This window comes from Equus caballus, chromosome 11 (assembly GCF_041296265.1).
Source record: "Equus caballus isolate H_3958 breed thoroughbred chromosome 11, TB-T2T, whole genome shotgun sequence".
In the NCBI taxonomy this organism is placed as follows: domain Eukaryota; kingdom Metazoa; phylum Chordata; class Mammalia; order Perissodactyla; family Equidae; genus Equus; species Equus caballus.
The window spans coordinates 1,365,523-1,385,719 of NC_091694.1; the positions used below are offsets into that span (position 1 = coordinate 1,365,523).

At 50.1% G+C, this 20,197-nt stretch overlaps 1 protein-coding gene and 1 non-coding gene across 2 annotated transcripts; both read left to right on the forward strand.

Annotated features, from left to right (window-relative positions):
• Positions 1-11: 11 nt before the first annotated feature.
• ALYREF (Aly/REF export factor) lies at positions 12-3,813 on the forward strand. Its single transcript, NM_001433653.1, has 6 exons — positions 12-274; positions 720-851; positions 2,309-2,456; positions 3,065-3,128; positions 3,229-3,406; positions 3,502-3,813. The coding sequence occupies exons 1-6, from the start codon at positions 38-40 to the stop codon at positions 3,514-3,516; spliced, it is 774 nt and encodes a 257-aa protein (NP_001420582.1). The 5' UTR covers positions 12-37; the 3' UTR covers positions 3,517-3,813.
• Positions 3,814-4,456: 643 nt separating this feature from the next.
• On the forward strand, positions 4,457-4,601 carry MIR7035 (microRNA mir-7035). The gene has a single exon (NR_128134.1). It is a non-coding gene; the product is annotated as a microRNA mir-7035 (primary transcript).
• The last annotated feature ends 15,596 nt before the right edge of the window (positions 4,602-20,197 follow it).

Here is a 20,197-nt window from a genome sequence, read left to right on the forward strand (position 1 = left end):
CGCGCGGGCTCGAGCCGAGGCCGATTCCGCGCCCGCCATGGCCGACAAAATGGACATGTCTCTGGACGACATTATTAAACTGAACCGGAGCCAGCGAGGCGGCCGCGGCGGGGGCCGGGGCCGGGGCCGGGCTGGCTCCCAGGGCGGCCGCGGCGGCGGGGCGCAGGCCGCCGCGCGAGTGAACCGAGGCGGCGGGCCCATCCGGAACCGGCCGGCCATCGCCCGCGGCGCGGCGGGCGGCGGCGGCAGGAACCGGCCGGCGCCCTACAGCAGGGTGAGTGCGGAGGCCGGCCGGCCGCGGCGGGGCGGCGGGGCGGCGCGCGGCGGAGAGGGTGGCCTGCCGGGCCAGGCCGGTGGGCGCGGGCGCCGGGCCGGAGGGCGCGCGGCCGACCGGGCCTGGGAGGCGGAGACCTTGCCGGCCTTTGTCTCGGCTGGGCGCCGGGCCTTGTGGCGCCGGGGCCGAGGGGACGTAGGGCGCGGCCGCACTGGCGGCGAGAAGTTCGTTGGAGAGAACTAAGAGGTTGCGGGGCGTGGGGCCCGGGAGGGTGGGCTGCGGCCCGGCCCGCGCGGGCGGGAAGCCGAGGGTTTGCAGCCCCCTCTGGACGCTTTCCTCCGGGCCCCAATCAGGGAGGGTCTTGCCGTGACCGTGAGCGCGCGAGAGAACCCTGGACTGAGACTCATGGGTCTATTTCTCTTTTGGTATTTTCTTTCTCCTTCAGCCGAAACAACTTCCTGACAAATGGCAACACGACCTTTTCGACAGCGGATTTGGGGGTGGTGCCGGCGTGGAGACGGGTGGGAAACTGTTGGTGTCAAATCTGGACTTTGGAGTGTCTGATGCTGATATTCAGGTAAGGGTCTGGAGCTTCTCGGTGAGCAGTTCACCGTGCACAGAATCGGTCGTGTTGTTTGGGATGTGGCCCTGAGTTTCCTCCCACCTTAGGACAGTGAGTCCTCCCAGGCACCCAAGGGCTAGCTGCTGTCCCCTGTAAGGGGCTGCGGGAGTGCAAAGCAGAAGTCATGCCAGAGTTGAAAGTCCATGAGTAGGTCTGTTTGTGGTGGGAGACAGGCCCCCCAGCTTACTCTGAGGAGTCGCTGCTCCTCCTGACGAAGATGTGTTCTGTGAGTGGAAATCCTCTGCCAGGGCTCCCAGTTTCTAACGGGAAAAGATTGGTTGAATGTGAGTGGTTTCTGGGTTAACTGACACAGCTAAGCTGCTTGTTTTCTTTTGTTTTGTACCTATTTGTCGGAAGGAGAAAGAACTCCTTTTATAGAACTGGAGAAGTACAGAAGCAGGATGGTGCTGGTCATCTTTCCGGCTGTTTGCCTTGAGCCCTGTGTCTTGTACAGGACTTGTGTCATGTTGTCTCGCTTATCACCATTCCCTCTGGGTCTTGTTAGTGGCATGGTTCTCAAACCCATCTTTGGTTGAAGCCCTTCTTCTCCTTTTTTTTTTTTGTATTAACGTTGATTGAACCCCAAAAGCATTTAAACTTCTTTTCTGATTTAGTAACAGCATCTTGGGGGTCAGTCTTGGAGATGGCTGGGTCAGGGTGCTGGGCCTTCCTGGGTTCAGTTTCCCAGAGCCCAGCCGATTGATTTTACCGTGGGAGGACAGAGCAAGGCTGGTGAGCACTCACAGTGTCTCAACACTTTTTTTAAGGTGGTTTCTGGCATCCACTGGAAACCGCTTTTGGTGAACTCCACTTCCCGCTGTGTGCCTGCGGCCGGAGTAGCCCCACACTCTGGGTTCCCTCTCCAACTCCCAGCCTGCCTGAGGTCAGGGCAGTTTCCATGGCAGCGCTTGACTTCAGACTTTGCCGCAGGCTTGAGTAGGAGGAGAGGGAAAGGTGAGCCAGAATCTGCCCTGGGGGAGGGGCTGGGTCAGGGCGAATCAGCGGGCCCTTTGAGCTGGTCCACATGTCAGATAGCATCCCTTGCTCTGTGATCTTGGCCTTTGCTGTTTCTTGGCACAGTCCTTGAGCGTGTTGTAAATTTTCCTTTGTTGAAGAAGATAGTGACTTAATTTTGTGCCCTTCACTGGTGGGCTTTGTGATCCTTTACCTGCATCACGGTACAGGTATCAGGTCCCCAAGGTGGCAGGAGCCCTCAGGCCTAGCTGCTCTTGGAAATTGCTGTCCCGCCTGCCCCATCCCTTCCCCCAGTTCCCACTACCACTGCCCTGCCCCCCATACGTATGTCTGCCTCCCAGGGAGATATCCCCAAAGCAGCTCCCACTTCCAGGGACTGTCCCTGGGCCACCAGAAAGAAAACAGTTTCGCTAACAGCTGCTCTTTCCCATTCCCAGGAGCTCTTTGCTGAATTTGGGACACTGAAGAAGGCGGCCGTGCACTATGATCGCTCAGGCCGCAGTTTAGGAACAGCTGACGTGCACTTTGAACGGAAGGCAGATGCCCTGAAAGCTATGAAACAGTACAACGGTGTCCCTCTAGATGGTGCGTTTGGGGTTGGCCCAGGAAGGCTGAAGGGCTGTATCTAGTTTGTGGAATTTGGGGCTGGCGCCTGTCCATGCAGGAATGTGACTTACTCCTGTGGCTGAGGACACTTTGCATTCGCCCCTTTGTCTCTTTCTTCCATTCTGCCACCTCTCATGCTGCCCCACACATCTGGACCAACCTCTTGTGAACCCCCATCCAGCAAGCTACATCCCTCCCCTCCTTCAGCTCCTTCCGGAAGATTCACTTCTGTGAAGCCTTCTCAGAACCGCCATAGTACAACCTCTGAGTGCGGGGCTGTAGTCGTAAAGACACAGGTACCAGTTCTTCTTCCCTCAGGTCACCCACACCTTTCCACTTGTGAGCACCCCGGACACCTGAGCAGACATCCGCCTCAGCCACACTGAGAAGGAGCGAGGTGTTGGTGGGGTTGTCATTGGTGCCATCTTGTTCTGCCAGCAGTATCTTCAGGATGTGTCCCTTGTCAGGAGCACTTGATGGCGCATAGAGCCTCTTTCCAGTGCTTGCATGGAGAGCAGGGTGTGGTGCCTGCTGGGCAGGTCTCAGTCCTCTGATGGGCACGCACCCTCTTGTACTCTCTGCCACAGGCCGCCCCATGAACATCCAGCTCGTCACGTCGCAGATCGACCCACAGCGGAGACCTGCACAGAGGTGAGCTCTGGGGCCTCGGGGACAGGGTCGGCATGTGGCGTGTGGCCGCTCCTCCTTCAGGCCTCTCCAGTGTGGGACTGAGTCTCCTTTGCTTTGCTAGTGTAAACAGAGGCGGGATGACTAGAAACCGTGGTTCTGGAGGCTTCGGTGGTGGTGGCGGCACCCGGAGAGGAACCCGTGGAGGCAGCCGGGGCAGAGGCAGAGGCACCGGCAGGAGTTCAAAGCAGCAGCTTTCTGCAGAGGAGTTGGACGCCCAGCTGGACGCTTACAATGCGAGAGTAAGTCCCAGACGAGGGCCAGGCCGGGCCGATCAGAACCCAACTAGGGGTGGGACCCCCTTTTGAGTGAGAACCTCTTTTCATCTGTGTTTCAGATGGACACCAGTTAAACAGACCGGCAAATCCGTGCATGGGACAGGACCCAGACGTCTCGTCCGTGCTCCCTCACGGGAGGAGGGTGGCGGACTGGGGCTGTGTGGCCAATGATGGATTTGTTTCTTTTATGTTTTAAAATAGGATTTAAAACTCTTGTAAAGATTTGTTTTTCTTTTTTTTTTTTTTAAATTCTGAAACAGACCTGTTTTGTACCGAGTTATTTTTGGGATAAATTTTACTGGTTGCTGTTGTGGAGAAGGTGGTGTTTTCACCTTTGCCATAATAAAATAGAAATGTGTGTAGAACTGGAACTGTTTGATTTGTTGCAGTGTTGGGGTCCTTGCCTGGCCAGAACTGGGGAGGGGGCAGCTGGTGTCCTGGTGTGGAGTTGGAGTCAGTGCTTCAGGGGGTGGTGGCTGCTGCTGTCGCATCTCTCTTGCACTGATCCTAACGGCTTCCTCTCTGCCCCGGTAGGTGGGAGGACAGAGAGCAGCAGTCGCTCTGCCTGCAGCCGCCTACTCACTGCCTGCACCACGAGGTGAGGGGCGGGGCGCTTCGTGTTGCTGCCAGATTTCAGATGACCAGGTTAGGCTGTCATTCCCTTCTGGTGCTCTGGTTCTCAGACACTTGGACTCAGCAGTTCTGACTTGCAGCCTAATCCCCTGGTGTTTCTCTCGGTCTGTTTTGTCCAGGAAGGAGTAAGGCGTAAGGGTGTCCTCTTTTCTGAATTGCTCTCTGGTAGAATCGCTAGCGGAGGCTGTAGTGGAGTCTCATCTGACCTGCAGAAAACTGGAGGGACCTGCAGACACGTGTGCCCATCTGGACTCCTCTGAGATGGAATAGAGCAGGCTGGCGACATCACTCGCCTCAGTGCCGGCCTGCCCTGCAGTGTGGTTCAGGAAGGGCCGAGCTCCCTGTCGGAGGCAGGGAATGGAGACCCATCTGTAGTCTCTTTTGGGTCTTGCACTTCCCCTGCTCTGGAGGGCATGCTTGTGGGCTACTCTGTTTAGTCTAAAACCCAGCAGAGCTGAAGGTCCTGGTTCTGTGGCTCAGAAGCACATTCCAGGGCTGGGTGGGAGGGCCGGACTATCTCCTGATGCTAGGTTGGTTAGAAGATGACAATAGCCCTTTGAGAACAGGGACTGTGGGGGGAGCTGAGTCGGGGCAGGGAGCTGCCCCGAGCCTAACAGCTGGGACCAGAGGTGATGGCAATAAGCAAGACGGAGACAGGAGCTCAGGCTCACCTCTCCCAGGAGGCAGCTGCCAAGGCCGCTTCCCTGTTTGGGACAGGGCTAGAGTGAGTCACGAAGGTGGGGTGTGACTAAGGGTGGCCCTTTAATTGTCAGTTACAACACTGGCACTACAGAGCCAGTGGCTGCCACTTGTGCAGCCTGCGCCATGGCAGATACTGATGGAAAGATGAATAAGATGACTCATCTCCGCTCTCAGAGGAGCCCAGTCCAGCAGGGGGAGGGACCGTCAGATGCCCAGCTTTAGTTCTTGTGGCCGAGGCGGGTGGATGTGACAGGTCAGGTTGTCCAGGCAGAGTCAGGCAGTGTCCCTGAGGAGATGGCCTTATGCTGAGCAGGCGCATGCCAGGCCGGCAAACTACCTTCTGGAGAATGTTGACAGCAGAGGTGGTGGGCCGTCTTGCTCCCTGCTGCCCAGAAGCTGGAGAGAACATCTGACTGAGGGGTGAGGTAGGCCCAGGCCAGAGGCCGTAAATCCTGGAACTGATGGCTATGGGGATGGGGAGCCGTGGGGTGGTGACTCAGAGGCATTTGGAGGGATCAGTGACCGGGCTGTAGGGGCTTGTGGGGCAGCGTGAAGAGTGCCTAGCAGGGCTGGGTAGGAGGTATCCTTAGTGGGGAGGAAGCCCCAGGAAGAAAGCAGGTGAAGGGGAGGGTGCCACGCTCAGTATTGGACCTAGGAGGCAGGCGGAGGCACCAGAAATGGGGCAGGCATCTAGATGTGGGCACACATGAGTGTTGCTTTGAGCTGGACATCTTCAATTTGGCAGCTCTTGCCACGTGGACGCTAGTAAAGTGGCAGTGGGTGGTGTGGCCCAGGGAGGGTTGGAGGTGACGGGAGAAGTAGGGAGGAGTGATGTCACAGGAGCTGGGGGCCCAGTTGGGGGAAGGATGACAGTAAGAAAACCCCAGGATTTGGCAAGTGAGTCTAGTGGGGTGTGTGGAACCAGATGCCACCTGGACTCCTTGTGGAGGTGAGCATGACAGCCGGGAGAAAACGCTCCATTGCTCTAAGCTTTAGCTTCCTTATTTGTGGAACAAGGAAAACCTCATTTTACTTCAAGGGCTGGAGGACCATGGAATTTCTTGTCCCTGCTGGGATGCTTTTGAGAGGGAAGAAGGAGGGGGCTGTTGAGCGTGCAGAGATGACATGATGCAGGGCAGACTAGGCGTCCAGTCACCTGCAGGGCGGTCCTGGGCTTCCCTCCGACTGCTGGGAATGAATGAAGGATGAAATAACACTTGGTGGTTTTGCATGTTTTTCTCCTTCACATTCTCTGCTCAGACACCAAATTGCAGGTGGCCAGTCTTCTCCACAGCAGACCAGATGGCCTGGGTTGCCTCGTTTGCTGGGTTAGGCCCACACTTGGAGGCACTCTGCATCCCTTTCCTGCTCTGAGGTCGGAATGGAAGCTCAGTGATGGGTCCAGAAATGGGCATGTGACTCGCTTGGCCTGTGAGTTACTCTTCAGGGTTTTCAAAGGCGCTGAGTAGGCAGCCAGCAGCAGGGAGAAGCCGCGCCCACAGGGACTGGAGCTCCAGGACCTTTGCCTAAGGAGTCGGAGGCGGCTCTTACTGAGCAACCTGGGATGAGAAGGAACAACTCTCCCTTTGTGGATCGTACAGAACCCAGCAAGAGTTAAGGTGCTGCCTTTGCAGAGCGACTGTCACACTCCTCAGAAATCCTTTGGAACCGTGTCACGTGCTATTTTCAGCAGCGGCGGTGTCATCTGAATGAGTATGGTTTTGTTCAACTACGATAGAAATAAGTGTTGAAACGTATGCTCAGAGTGTTTGTCGGTCGCTGGCTGCGGAAATATTCAACAAGTGTTTGTTGAGGGCCTCTGCCTCACACACCGCTGGGTGTTCTGTATAGATCACATTTATCCCCCCAAGAGCTTCGTGAGGTAATCTTGTTATTTTAGAGGTTAAAGGAAATGAAGTTTTTTTACTCATCCAACAAATAAGTGAATGCTGCTCCAGGCCAGGCCCCCTCTCCAGGGGCTGGGGAAGCAGCAGTGAACACCACACAGATCCCTGCCCTCACAGAACGACGTTCCAATGGGGAAGGACGGGGAAAGAACTACAGGACGTCAGGTGGTAATAAGGCCGCGCAGGAAAATAGCCCAGCGTTGAGGAGTGGGAAGGGCCTTGCTAGTGAGGTGGAGGGTGGAGGTGTCTGCCATGGGGGTATTTCGGGGGAAAGCTCAGGCACAAGCCAGGACCCCAGGGTGCCGAGGGTGGAGGGAGCGGATGATGAGGGGCCTTCCAACCTGGCCTCTATGCTGGGCTTTGAAGGAAGGAGCCCTGTGCTGGCATTGATCAGAGGTTCAGCCTGGTGGGAGGGTTGCAGGCCAGCATCTGGAGACTCCATGTGGATGCCTTCCATAGACAACGGCCAAAAAGGCAAAGGTGGTGGAGCGGGCTTTTGCCTTCTGTTTTCATGGTGTATGGAATGTGAAGTGCTTGTTTAAGAAAACTGGTTTTTTAACTGAGAAAATAACGTGTTCATTCGGCACAAAGGGATGATGCTACAAATGGAATCACCTTCCCAGCACCCTCCAGACAAAACCTTGCTTACTTAGCTTTTTAAAAATGAGAGCTTTATTGAGATGTAATTGACATGCCATAAAGTTTACCCATTTAAAGTGTACAATTCAATGATTTTACTCTATTCCCAGAGGCACACATCCACCACCACATTCAAATTCCAGAATATTCTCATCACCCCAAAAAGAAACCCACTAGCAGTCACTCCCCATTCCCCCCTCCCCCAGCCCCTGGCACGCACTAGTCTACTGTGTCTCTGGATCTGCCTCTTCTGACAGTTCACATAACTGGAATTGTACAATATCTGATCTTTTGTGTCTGATTTGTTTAACTTACATCATGTTTTCATGTTTCATCCACTTTATAGCATGAATCAATACTTTAGTCCTTTCCCTGCTGAATATTCTGTGGCAGATATGTCACATTTTCTTTATCTGTGAGTTGATGGGCATGTGGGTAGTTTCCACTTTCTGGCTATTACAGTGATGCTGCTATGAGTGTTTGTGTGCACATTTTTTATGTAAACATATGCTTTCAGTTCTCTTGGAGTAGAATTGCTGGGTTGTAAGGCAACTTTTTGAGGAACCACCAAACTGTTTTCCACGGTGGCTGCACCCTTTTACATTCCCACCAGCAGTGTCTGGGGTTCCACTTTCTCCACATCCTCGCCTACACTTGTTTTTGTTTTAGCCACCCATAGGGTATGAAGTGGTATCTCATTGTGATTGTGCTTGGCAGTTTCTGTTCTTTATAATTTTTTTTTTTTCACCGAGGAAGATTTGTCCTGAGCTAACATCTGTTGCCAGTCTTCCTCTATTTTGTATGCGGGTCACTGCCACAGCATGGCCACTGATGAGTGGTGTAGGTCCACACCCAGGAACCAAACCTGGGCTACTGAAGAGGCTGACACCAAACTTAACCACTAGGCCATGGGCCAACCCATAGTCTTTTTTTGGTGTCTGGATTGAATAATAGTTATCATGGATAAGGCACTCTTCCCTGGGCAGTTTGGAGGACTTTCCTTGGACTAAATGGAATTGAATGTTGTGTTATCACGGCTTCTATCACATTCAACAAACTAGGATCGTAAAAGGTTGATTTGGTGAATGTGATGAATGCCTGTACTCCAGTTTTACAACGATAAGAATCACGTCATCTTTCTCCACATTGCCTTGTATTATTTAAATTCTATACAAATAGTCTCAAAAACTGTAAGATCTTCCGAAATTAATAAAGCTAGCATCCTCCCTTATCTTTTTTGTTAACGTCAGTCTATTTTTCTGTTTAACTGTGAATGTTCTTAAGTGTCATTTTGTAATTTTGGTAATCAGGTTTGTAGAAAAGAAGTGAGAATAGTACCCAGAATTCCTGCATACTCCTCTCCCAGACTCCCTAGATGTTGACATTCCACCCATTCTTTTGTATTCTCTCTGTCTATTTTGGTAACTGATTGAGAGTAAGTTGCAGCCTGATGCTGCTTCACCCCTAAATCCTTCCATGTGTAGTATTTCTTTAAAAACAAGGACATCCTCTCACACGATCAGGCATTAGCATTGACACAACACCATACCTCAACCACATCGCAGTCGGGTTCAGCCAGTTGTCCTGATTGCCTGTGTTGTAAATGCTGCTCCTGGTCCACATGGTCCCCTGCCTTGAGCTAAGATTAAGATGTCTTCACTGTCTTCACCTGGGAGTGCTTTTGCCTCTCCTTGTCTTTCCTGACCTTGACACTTCTGAGGGTCAATCCCATCGGAAATTGTCTCACTTCTGTATGATTAGCCCAGGGTTGTGTATTCGGGGCAAGAATACCACAGATGGGATGTCCCTGTCTCAGTGTGTGCATCCTACTGCATACGTGATGGCAGTCTACCTGTCTTATTGCTGGCGATGTGACCTCACTCAGTGCAGGTGGGAGTGGCCAGGCTTCTCTGCTTAGAGTTTCTGTTCTCCCCTCTGTAATCCATAAATATCTTGCGAGAGAAGCTGAGACTTAGTGAATACCTGTTTCTCAGAGTTTTGCCTGTGACTTTTAGCATCCTGTGTTGCAATAATTATTACTGTGGTATTTAATGGTGACTTTTTACATTTTCCTCACTCCTTCGACATTAGTTGGAATTCTTTCCTAGGAAAGAGCAGTTCCTTCTCCACCATTTATTCAGTTATTTATTTCAGTATGGATGCATGGGCATTTATTTCATTCTACGACTCATAATCTGGTACCTGTTATTTTGTTGCTCAGACTGTCCTAGCTTTGGCCATGGGGAGCTTGTTAGGGTTCCTCCTGCTCCCTTTTGACATGCTGTGTCCTTTTTTTTTTAAAGATTGGCACTGAGCTAACCTCTGTTGCTAATCTTTTATTTTTCCCTTCTCCCCCAATCGCCCCAGCGCGTAGTTGTATATTATAGCTGCAAATCCTTCTGGTTGAGCTATGGGGGACACCGCCTCAGCATGGCCTGACGAGTGGTGCCATGTCTGCACCCAGGATCCGAACCGGTGAAACCCTGGGCCACTGAAGTGGAGCTCACGAACTTAACCACTTGGCCACGGGGCCGGCCCTGCCGTGTCCTTTTTCTAAGCCCTTCCTGACTTTCTGGCACCATGAGAGGCTCCAGGCTCACCTTCTGTTCCCCAGTTCCTTTCATGGAAATGGGAGCTGGGCGCTGGATGTGCTTGTTGCTACTGGGCCCTCAGGACAGGGCCGGGAGATGCATGTCCTAACTCACACATGCACACGTGTGTGTTTATTTCCGTATGTCTCTAGCTGCGTATATGCATGAGAAAAGCCACGAGTTCATGCTGATATCTCTGACTCCAGCCCAGCACCCCAGGACTCGTTCCCGCCTCCCCTTTCCTCCTCTGTGACTTCTGTCTCTGACAGAAAGCAGGCTCTTGTTGCGTGACACTTGCTTATAGGATGTCAGTCCTTGAAGTGTCCACCTAGCCTGCTGTCAGAACTGCCGACCTTGCCCCTGTGAGAAACCTTCACAGACGGTTCTGGACGGAGTCCGTCCGTTCTCCGTTGAGCCACAGAGCAGCCAGTGAAAGTACTGGTTTCCGGAGTCGCTGAGGCGAGGCCTCTTGCGCCCCCTTGTGTGTCATTTGTGTAATTGGTGCTACAGTTAGGTTCTCTCGTTACAGTTTGTATTCCATTGTGGCTTCTAATAATCCTGGTGGCTGGTTGGTTTTTGTTTTGTTTTTTGTAATTTATGTATATTAGTTGTTAAGGAATTATATGTGGTTGTTTACTTTCCATAAATGCTTATATGATTTACATTAATTAGCTATTATTATTAATGAGTCACCTGGGGATCAACTGACCATTTGGGGGAAAATAGCAAGAAATAATACATCACTAAAGATTTTAGGGGCTGGCCCGGTGGCATAGTGGTTAAGTTTGCATGCTCTGCTTTGGCGGCCCAGGGTTCATGGGTTCAGATCCCAACCATGGACCTATACACAGCTCATTGAGCCATGCTATGGCAGCGTCGCACATACAAAATAGAGGAAGATTGGCACAGATGTTAGCTCCAGGTCAATCTTCCTGAGCAAAAAAAAAAAAAAAAAAAATTTTAATGTAAAAATAAAACCATGAGAGTACCAGAAGATAATCTCATTAATTTTAAATACATCAACTTCTCTGTGATCATTTAGCCTAATCTAGGCCAGAGTTCATTTTTATGTTGTCTATGCAGCTTGTAGAAACAAATTATAAAATATTTTAGCATTTTAATTAATTGTAAATTAATATCTATATATAAAAATTAATGTGAACATACTAGTTGTTTTTGTTTTTGTTTTGAGGAAGATTAGCCCTGAGCTAACTGCTGCCAATCCTCTTTTTGCTGAGGAAGACTGGCCCTGAGCTAACATCCGCGCCCATCTTCCTCTACTTTATATTTGGGATGCCTGCCACAGCATGGCTTAGCCATGCAGTGCCATGTCCACACCCGGGATCCGAACCAGCGAACCCCAGGCCGCCAAAGCAGAACATGGGCACTTAACCACTGCGCCACCAGGCCGGCCCCAACGTACTGGTTTTTTTAATGTACAAATTCATTGTAAACAAACCATTCATTGACCGTTAATGATTTCATAGGCTTCATATTTCTTTTTTTTGCCCTTATTGAATATATAAACATCCAAGAGTCCATACTGATACTTAAGAAAAAACATCTAGTGTTTACCTTTGGAAGTTATTTGGGCACTAATTTATTCTAAAAATTGGCAAATAAAAGGAAAGAACCAAACATTTAATCTGTTTTTCTATACAAACTGTATTTTGAAGGAATTTAATAGCTGGTAACTTGAGGTTCTGTTAAAAGAGTTCCAGCTAAGAAATGCACAAGTATTAGAAAATCACCAGCCCTCAGCGCCGCCCAGCTACTGGATGAAAGGTTGCTGGGGCGACTGATGGGGTGGGCTAGCCTATCTCCCAGAGCCCATGCCGCGCCTGCAGGTGGGAGAAGCAGAGACCCCTGGGGTGTCTCAGAGGGAAGCCCACAGGAGCTCTGAGAACTGACCCTGGCCCACCCAGCCGAGATGCACGGAAACGGAAGAGCATGCCACACCACGCCGGAGGATTCAACCGGGCAAATCCAGGAGTGCCCGTGGGCAATTCCTCACCCTCAGGTGTCCTGGTTTCCTCTGCACCTAAGTGCCACAAGCACAGAGGAGAAGATGACTGTGGTGCAATAAGTACGTATTTGACCTTTGCCCCCAGTTTCTGGCACAGAGCTCCTAGATCCCGTATTCCCTGAATGATAGGAGTGTCTTTTGTCCGTAACAAGCCCTTTCAACCATACCTGAGTTTATGGCAATGAGATAACTCTTGGTGGGCCCCTGGATAGTTTCAGGATGAGTGCTGGACACCAGAAGGACAGGCCATGAGTAGAGGGTTGGCACTTTCAGCCCCATCCCCTGACCTCTGGGGAAGAGGAGGGACTGGAGATTGAGTTAATCAGTCGATCATGACTTAATGAAACCATGAAAATCCTGGGGCTGGCCCGGTGGCTGAGTGGTTAAGTTCGTGTGCTCCGCTTCAGCAGCCGGGGGTTCACTGGTTTGGATCCTAGATGCGAACATAACACACCACTCATCAAGCTATGCTGAGGTGGTGTCCCACACAGAAGAACTAGAAGGATAGACAACTATGTACTGGGGCTTTAGGGAGAAAAAAGAAAAAAAGTAAAAGGAGGATTGGCAACAGATGTTGTTAACTCAGGGCCAATCTTCCTCCCCTACCCCCAAAAAAAGCATACTTTTTTTTCCCCCGAGGATGATTAGTCCTGAGCTAACTGCTGCCAATCCTCCTCTTTGCTGAGGAAGACTGGCCCTGAGCTAACATCTGTGCCCATCTTCCTCTACTTTATATGTGGGATGCCTACCACAGCATGGCTTGCCAAGTGGTGCCTTGTCTGCACCTGGGATCTGAACCAGCGAACCCCGGGCCACTGAAGCGGAACGTGCACACTTAACTGCTGCGCCACCGGGCCAGCCCCAACAATGGGGTTTTGAAGAACTTCCGGGTTGGTACACATTGAGGTGCTGGGAGGGTGTCGTACCTGGAGGGGCGTGGAAGCTCCATGTACCCCCCACCCCATACCTTACCCTATGTGTCTCATGCCTTTGGCTGTTCCTGAGTTGTATCCTTTATAATAAACCAGTAATCGTAAGTAAAGAGGTTTCCTGAGTTCTGAGAGTTGTTTTAGGGAATTATAAAGCCTGAGGGGGCGGTCATGGGAACCCTCACATTTGTAGTCTGTTGGCACAAATGTGCGTAGCCTGGGTACCCCACTTGTGGCTGGCGTCTGAAGTAGGGGCAGTTTTGTGGGGCTGAGCCCGCAGCCTGCAGGGTTTGGGCTAACTCCAGATAGCATCAGAATTTCATTGAACTGTGGGACCCCCACTTGGTTTCGGAGAGTTGGCTAGTGTGAGAAAAAAACTTCTCAGCAGCACATGGTCTGAGCGCGTGGTGTGGACTCCACCTGGATCCCGGTGCAGATAAACCAACTGGAACAATAGTTTTGAGATTGGGGAGAATTGATGATGGACTATTAGATAATTCCAAGAAAGCACTGTTAATTTTGGTAGGTACGTTAGTGGTATTGTTATGTTAAAAATAAGAGTCCCTATCTTTGCAGGTGAAATGGAAAAAGCAGCAGCTCAAATGAAGACGAGAGCAGGGAGGGCTTTTAAAAACATATGTAGGCGCCGCCCCGTGACCTAGTGGTTAAGTTCCAATGCTCTGCTTCAGCGGCCCAGGGTTTTGCCAGTTAGAATCCTGGACACAGACATGGCACTACTCATTAAGCCATGCTGAGGCGGCGTCCCACATGCCACAACTAGAAGGACCCACAACTAAAAAGACACAACTATGTACCAGGGGGCTTTGGGAGAAAAAGGAAAAATAAAATCTTAAAAAAAAAATGTTGGGGCTGGCCCCGTGGCCGAGTGGTTAAGTTCGCGCGCTCCGCTGCAGGCGGCCCAATGTTTCGTTGGTTCGAATCCTGGGCGCAGACATGGCACTGCTCATCACACCACGCTGAGGCAGCATCCCACATGCCACAACTAGAAGGACCCACAACGAAGAATATAAAACTATGTACTGGGGGCCTTTGGGGAGAAAAAGGAAAAAATAAAATCTTTAAAAAAAAATGTATGTAAATCAAACTGATGCGGGCTTGGTGAACTGAGGGGTTGAAAGAGACATTTCTTGGACTCTCAAGGTCTGGTAGTAGTGCTCCTTTATTCAGAGAATAGCATGGCGACAGGACCCATGGGCAGTGAAGAGTTGCAGTGGGTTGAGGGTAGGGCTAAATTTATAAGGCATGGGTATGTGGGTTATTTCTTTACAAAACAAAGGAAAGATCATGTAAAAAAAAAAAAAGTCATTAAAATGGTATCAGTGCAGGTGGGGTCTGGTTGTCCTGTGGTCCTATTCACTTTAGATATGAATCAGGTCAGGACATCCTATACTTCCAGGAGGATGATATAGATCGGCATGTAGGCCAGAACACCTTGGGCTTCTCTCCCTGGGGCAGCCTTGATCCTTATCAACACTACCATTCAGTGGCCTGGCGTTAGCCGGTTTGGATCCTGGGTGTGGACATGGCGCTGCTTGGCAAAAGCCATGCTGTGGTAGGCGTCCCACGTATAAAGTGGAGGTAGATGGGCATGGATGTTAGCTCAGGGCCAGTCTTTCTCAGCAAAAAGAGGAGAATTGGCAGCAGTAAGCGTAGGGCTAATCTTCCTCAAAAAAAAAAAGAGGGGGGCTGGCCCGGTGGCACAGCGGTTGTGTTCGCATGTTCTGCTTCAGCACCCTGGGGTTCACTGGTTCGGATCCCAGGTGCGGACATGGCACCACTTGGCAAGCCATGCTGTGGTAGGCGTCCCACATATAAAGTAGAGGAAGATGGGCACAGATGTTAGCTCAGGGCGAGTCTTCCTCAGCAAAAAGAAGAGGATTGGCAGTAGTTAGCTCAGGGCTAATCTTCCTAAAAAAAAAAAAAAAGATTGTGATATTAAGGATAAGCATATAAGATCAATGGAACAGAATTAAGAGTCCAGAAATATACTGTTAAGTTTATGGTGAATAAATTTTCAACAAAGGTGACCAGACAGTTCATTGGGGAAAATCATTGGTCTTTTCAACAAGTGCTGGCACAACTGGATATTCCTACACACAAAAAAAATGATCTTTGACTCAACTCATTCCATACACAGAAATCTCAAAATGGATTGTAGACCTAATGGAAGCTGAAATTATAAAACTAATAGAAGAAAATCTTTACAATTTTGACTTAGGCAAAGAGTTCTTAGACACAACACCAAAAGCATGAAATAAAACCCTGCTAAGTTAGATTTCACTAAAATAAAAGGGTTTGCCCTTCAAAAGACACCATTAAGAAAATGAAGGTAAAGGGGCCGGCCCATGGCCGAGTGGTTAAGTTCGCTGGCCGAGTGGTTCAGTTCGTGCGCTCTGCTTCGGTGGCCCAGAGACATGGCACCGCTCGTCAGGCCGCGTTGAGGTGGCATCCCACATGCCACAACGAGAAGGATCTGCAACTAAGATATACAACTGTGTGGGGCGGGGAGGCGTGGATTGGGGGAGATAAAGCAAAAAAAAAAAAGATTGGCAACAGTTGTTAGCTCAGGTACCAATCTTTAAAAAAAAAAAAAAGAAAATGAAAGTAAAGCTACAGAGAATATTTACAAACTATCTATCTGATAAAGGACTTGTATCCAGGACATACAAGTACCCTTGCAACTGAATAAGGCAACCCAGTTTAAAAATGGGCAAAAGACTGAAATAGATGTTTTACCAAAGAAGACTCTTCATCAGGGAAATGCAAATCAAATCCACAACAAGACACCATGTCACACTCACTGGGATGGCTTTAATGAAAAAGACAGACAATGCCAAGCGTTGGCAAGAGTATGACCAATTGGAACCTTCTTATATTGTGGCAGGATTGTAAAATGGTACATCCGCCTTGGAAAACAGGTGGGGAATTCCACTCTCAGGAATCTACCCAAGAGAAATGAACACACGGTCACATGAAGACAAGTGCAAAAGATCCTAACAGACAGAAAAAACCCCAAAGTCCACCAGCTGGCAGATGAATATAGACAAATGTGGCGTCCTGATAGGGTGCAATAAACAGGACAAAAGACTTACACATTCTACACCGTGGATGGTCCACAACCGAAGACTGTCCTGTCTGATTCCACTTACACGAAGTGTCCAGGAAAGGCAAGTTTCTAGCTATAGAAAGCACGGCTGTCTGCCAGGGTCGAGGGGAGAAGCAGGTGGTGGGAGCGGGTGTCAGCCACAGATGGCTCAGGGGAAAGTCTGGAGTGGTGATGATGCACCTCCACAAATTTACTAAAAAATCACTGAATTGTCAACTTTCAGTTGGTAGATCAATAAAACTGTAAAAAAAGTTAGTTTGTCTATGTCATTAAATATTTTTATTTGAGTCATGAAAAGTTTTCATTCATCCCAGGGCTCTTTAGTTAATACGTATTAATACTCATTAATTGTGTGCAGGCACTCCCATGACACAGGGCAGCACGGGCTGCTCAGTGATCTGCTCTGTAGCTGCACCACAGTTTTCAGATCCGTTTCAAAAAGGTTTGATATTGTAAAATTACCACGGTAAAGTCCTTGTAACCAAACCTTGGCGCACATCCAAGGTTGTTTCCTCAGGATAAATTCCTAAAATTCACCTCGCTCAGCCAAACAGTCTGGAGGCTGCTAAGGTCCAAGGCGTAATTCACAGCACTCTCCGAGTGCCGCCCAGCTCCCCCTGGGTGGGTGGGCAGTGCTGCGTCCTGCACTCTGTCATTTCTTAGGTTCATTGCTAATTGGGTAAAAGTTTCAAAATAGCGTCATTCCTCCCTTGTGATGGTGCAAAAACTAAAGGAAGCACCAAGTCACATTCACAGGGGTCTGGTTCCTGTAGGTTCCACTCCACCCACGGAAAGGATAGGGGACAGCAACGGGTTGATACGGAACCTCCTAATCTCAGGTCCATGCCTCGAGTGAGGCAAAACAGGCACTGAGACACCGCTGCTTGGAGGTAGAGAAAGGTTTATCCAAAGCGGCCAAAACAAGAAGGCCAGAGAATAGAGTCTCTCAGACTCGCCTTAATGAAAGAAGGAAGCAGGGGGCCTTTATAGGGCTAAGGGACTTGGGAGGTGGAGTTTCGGGAAACAAAGGGGAAGTCCATGTTTCTTTCACTTCAGACAAGACCGCGAGTGACTAGACTTCTTGGTACCAGCCCAGCGACAGCTACGGGCTGGTTATCTGGTGGCTGTAACTTCCTTGAAGGCATCTTTTTTTTCTGTAAGACAAGCTCATAAATCCTCGTGACCACTGAACCATCCCTCTGGTTAAATAAACAGCAAATTAACAAGCTATAATAAAGCATGGGCTGCGAAGCAAGCATTTGAGCTCAACAAATACATCTAACGGAGACTGAGGTCATGTATTGACTTCTTTTCATCTGTGTCTGTGTTAGGAACAAGATCGGGGGGGTAACCATGTTCTTAGGAAATATTTGCAGTGACTCTCAGGTACCCAGTTTCAGTGTCTCCAGCCGAGTTCCTGCTGTGGGAGACTCTACAGGACAAGCGTCTCCAGTCCTTCAACAGGACACTACAGGGAGCAAAGAGAGGTCAATCCTTTTGATTAAGACACATAGCAACTAACTGCAATGTATTAAGCTTAATTTGATCCTGATTCAAACAAAAAGTAAAAGAACTCACACTACAATCAAGGAAAATACCGATTGGATCTTTAATGATATTTAGGACTTCTGTTTACTTTTCTTGGTTGGTATTCCAGGTAGCTTCTGCTCTGTAAGAATTTACTCCAGGGGCCAGCCCGGTGGCAGAGAGGTTAAGTACACGCATTCCACTTCTTGGTGGCCCAGGGTTCGACAGTTCAGATCCCGGGTGCAGACATGGCACCGCTTGGCAAAAGCCACGCTGTGGTAGGCATCCCACGTATAAAGTGGAGGAAGATGGGCATGGATGTTAGCTCAGGGCCAGTCTTCCTCAGCAAAAAGAGGAGGATTGGCAGCAGATGTTAGCTCAGGGCTAATTTTCCTCAAAATAAATAAATAAATAAAAATTAAAAATTTAAATTTAAATTAAAAAAAAAAGATTAGCCCTGAGCTAACATCTGTGCCAACCTTCCTCTATTTTATACGTGGGTTGCTGCCACAACATGGCTGACAAGTGGTGTAGGTCTGCACCCAGATCTGAACCTGAGAACCAACAAAGCAGAGCGCAGCAAACTTAACCACTACACTATGGGGCCAGCCCCTAGCCCCGCCTCCTGGTCCTCAGGCCCCTTTGTCCCCTCCCACCCTGCGTCAGGGGAGGATTGTGTGGCCAGTCCAGTAGGGCAGAGCGACTGTACTGCTGAGATTAGGTTGTAAGACATCTCGGCTTTGTCTTCAGTGCTTGCTGTTTTCGTTGCTCTTGTTCTGTCTCTGTCCGCCTGTCTCTCTCAGAGGCCTCATGTGGGGGAAGCCAACTACCCTGTTGTGAGTAGCCCCATGGAGAGGCCAGAGCTGTAGGTGGCAGAGAACTAAATCCTCCAGCCAACAGCCCGCGAGGAACCGAGCCTCCTCCCTACAGCACCAGCGTGAGATGTGCGCCAGCGTGAGATGTGTGCCAGCACATCTTCAGAAACCACAGCCTCCTGAGGGACCCGGAGCCAGAACCAGCCTGCTAGGCTGCTCCCTGAGCCTCAGAAACCATGCAAGATAATAAACAGTGGTTGTTTTAAGCTGCTAAATTCCACGATACATTTTTGCACAGCAATAGATTACTAATAACATGTATGTTTGAAATTTTCTATAACAGGGTTTGGGTTTTTTTTGAAAGCACTTGAGTTATCCAAAAGCAGACTTTTCCTCAACCAGCGAGTCAGACAGCAGTGCAGCGGGACAGTCTGCTGTGGCCTTCCGAGTCTACAAGGACAAGAAGCCTCAGAAGCAACGTGCGGAAGGACCCGATCAGAAGACTCTGCTTTTGGCCAACTGAAGCTGAGCTGTGTGCACATAAAGCTGATGGGGCAAGTCTCAGTGACAGAAAACAAGCAAATGTTCCTCAAGAATCGAGAAATTTCCAAAAGATAGCAAAGTCAGTATTTCACATTAAGTTCAGTTGCGAAAAATGCCCTCCTACGTACAATGCAATTGCGTGTACATGTGTGTTTGTGATGACTTCTGTCTTGGCCTGAGTTCCCTGCCAGGCAGTGGAGGCCAGACCCAAGGGCCCCGCCTTTGTGGAGCTTCACAGTCGTTAAAGGAGGCATGATTTCACTATCACGTTCTTACAATTCCACATACAAGTGCTACGGGGTGGAAGCCGGTAGGTGCACCACCCCCAGCAGCTGGTGTGCAGCCTTTAGGGGTTTGGACCCCATGAGGAGAAAGAGGAGTGCTTGCTGGGCTGGGCCTGGGGTGCTGTGGGCTCAGGCCAGGCCAGCCCTGTTTTACGAGGCCCCTCCTGGTGCCACAAAATGTTCCTTGGTTTCCTTCTTGGGCAAATGTCTGAAAACTGCCAACAACTGGAGCTCACAAATGGAGAATTCTGGGATCTGTGATGAACGGGAGACTGAGGAAGCCTTGTTATCTCTGCCAGGAGCTTGGGAAGTCATGAAAGTCAAGGAATCCCTCAGGGACCTGTTTCTTCCCTGAAGTGATGCTCATGGCAAGGCAGCAAAATGTGCTGGTCCCCGAAGAAAAGGTGATGTAGTCTGGGGAAAAAAGCCGGGGGCTGCAGGCCTGGGGCAGCCCTGGGAAGGTAGCCACAGACCTCTTTGCAGAAAGGGAGTGCTGGGGCCTGAGTGTGCTTCTGGCCCTCGAGCCATGCTCACCAGCAAGGGACCGGGGGCAGAGGGCCACCTGCATAGCCTTGGACAGGTGACAAAGCCATCAAGAGAAACCCCGGAACACAGGTTCGGGCCAAGGGTGACCTGGACACCGTTAAAAAAAAAAAACTGCAGGCCCAAGGTGGAATCATTTGCCCCCAGGACAGCAAACCAAGACTTAACTACAGTTTCAGTGGCTCCCAAGAATGTGACCTTAAAGCGATCAGACCGGAAACTCTTCATCAACACTGGGGAGGCCACCTGCCTGGTTAGACCCCTGTGGCCCTTCCATCAAAGCAAGCTGCCCTTGCCTGAAAGCATCTTTTTTTTTTTTGAGAAAGAATAGCCCTGAGTGTTATAACATCTGCCAGCCCTCCTCTTTTTTTGCTGAGGACTGGCCCTGAGCTAACATCCGTGCCCATCTTCCTCTACTTTATATGTGGGACGCCTGCCACAGCACGGCTTGCCAAGCGTTGCCATGTCTGCACCCAGGATCCGAACTGG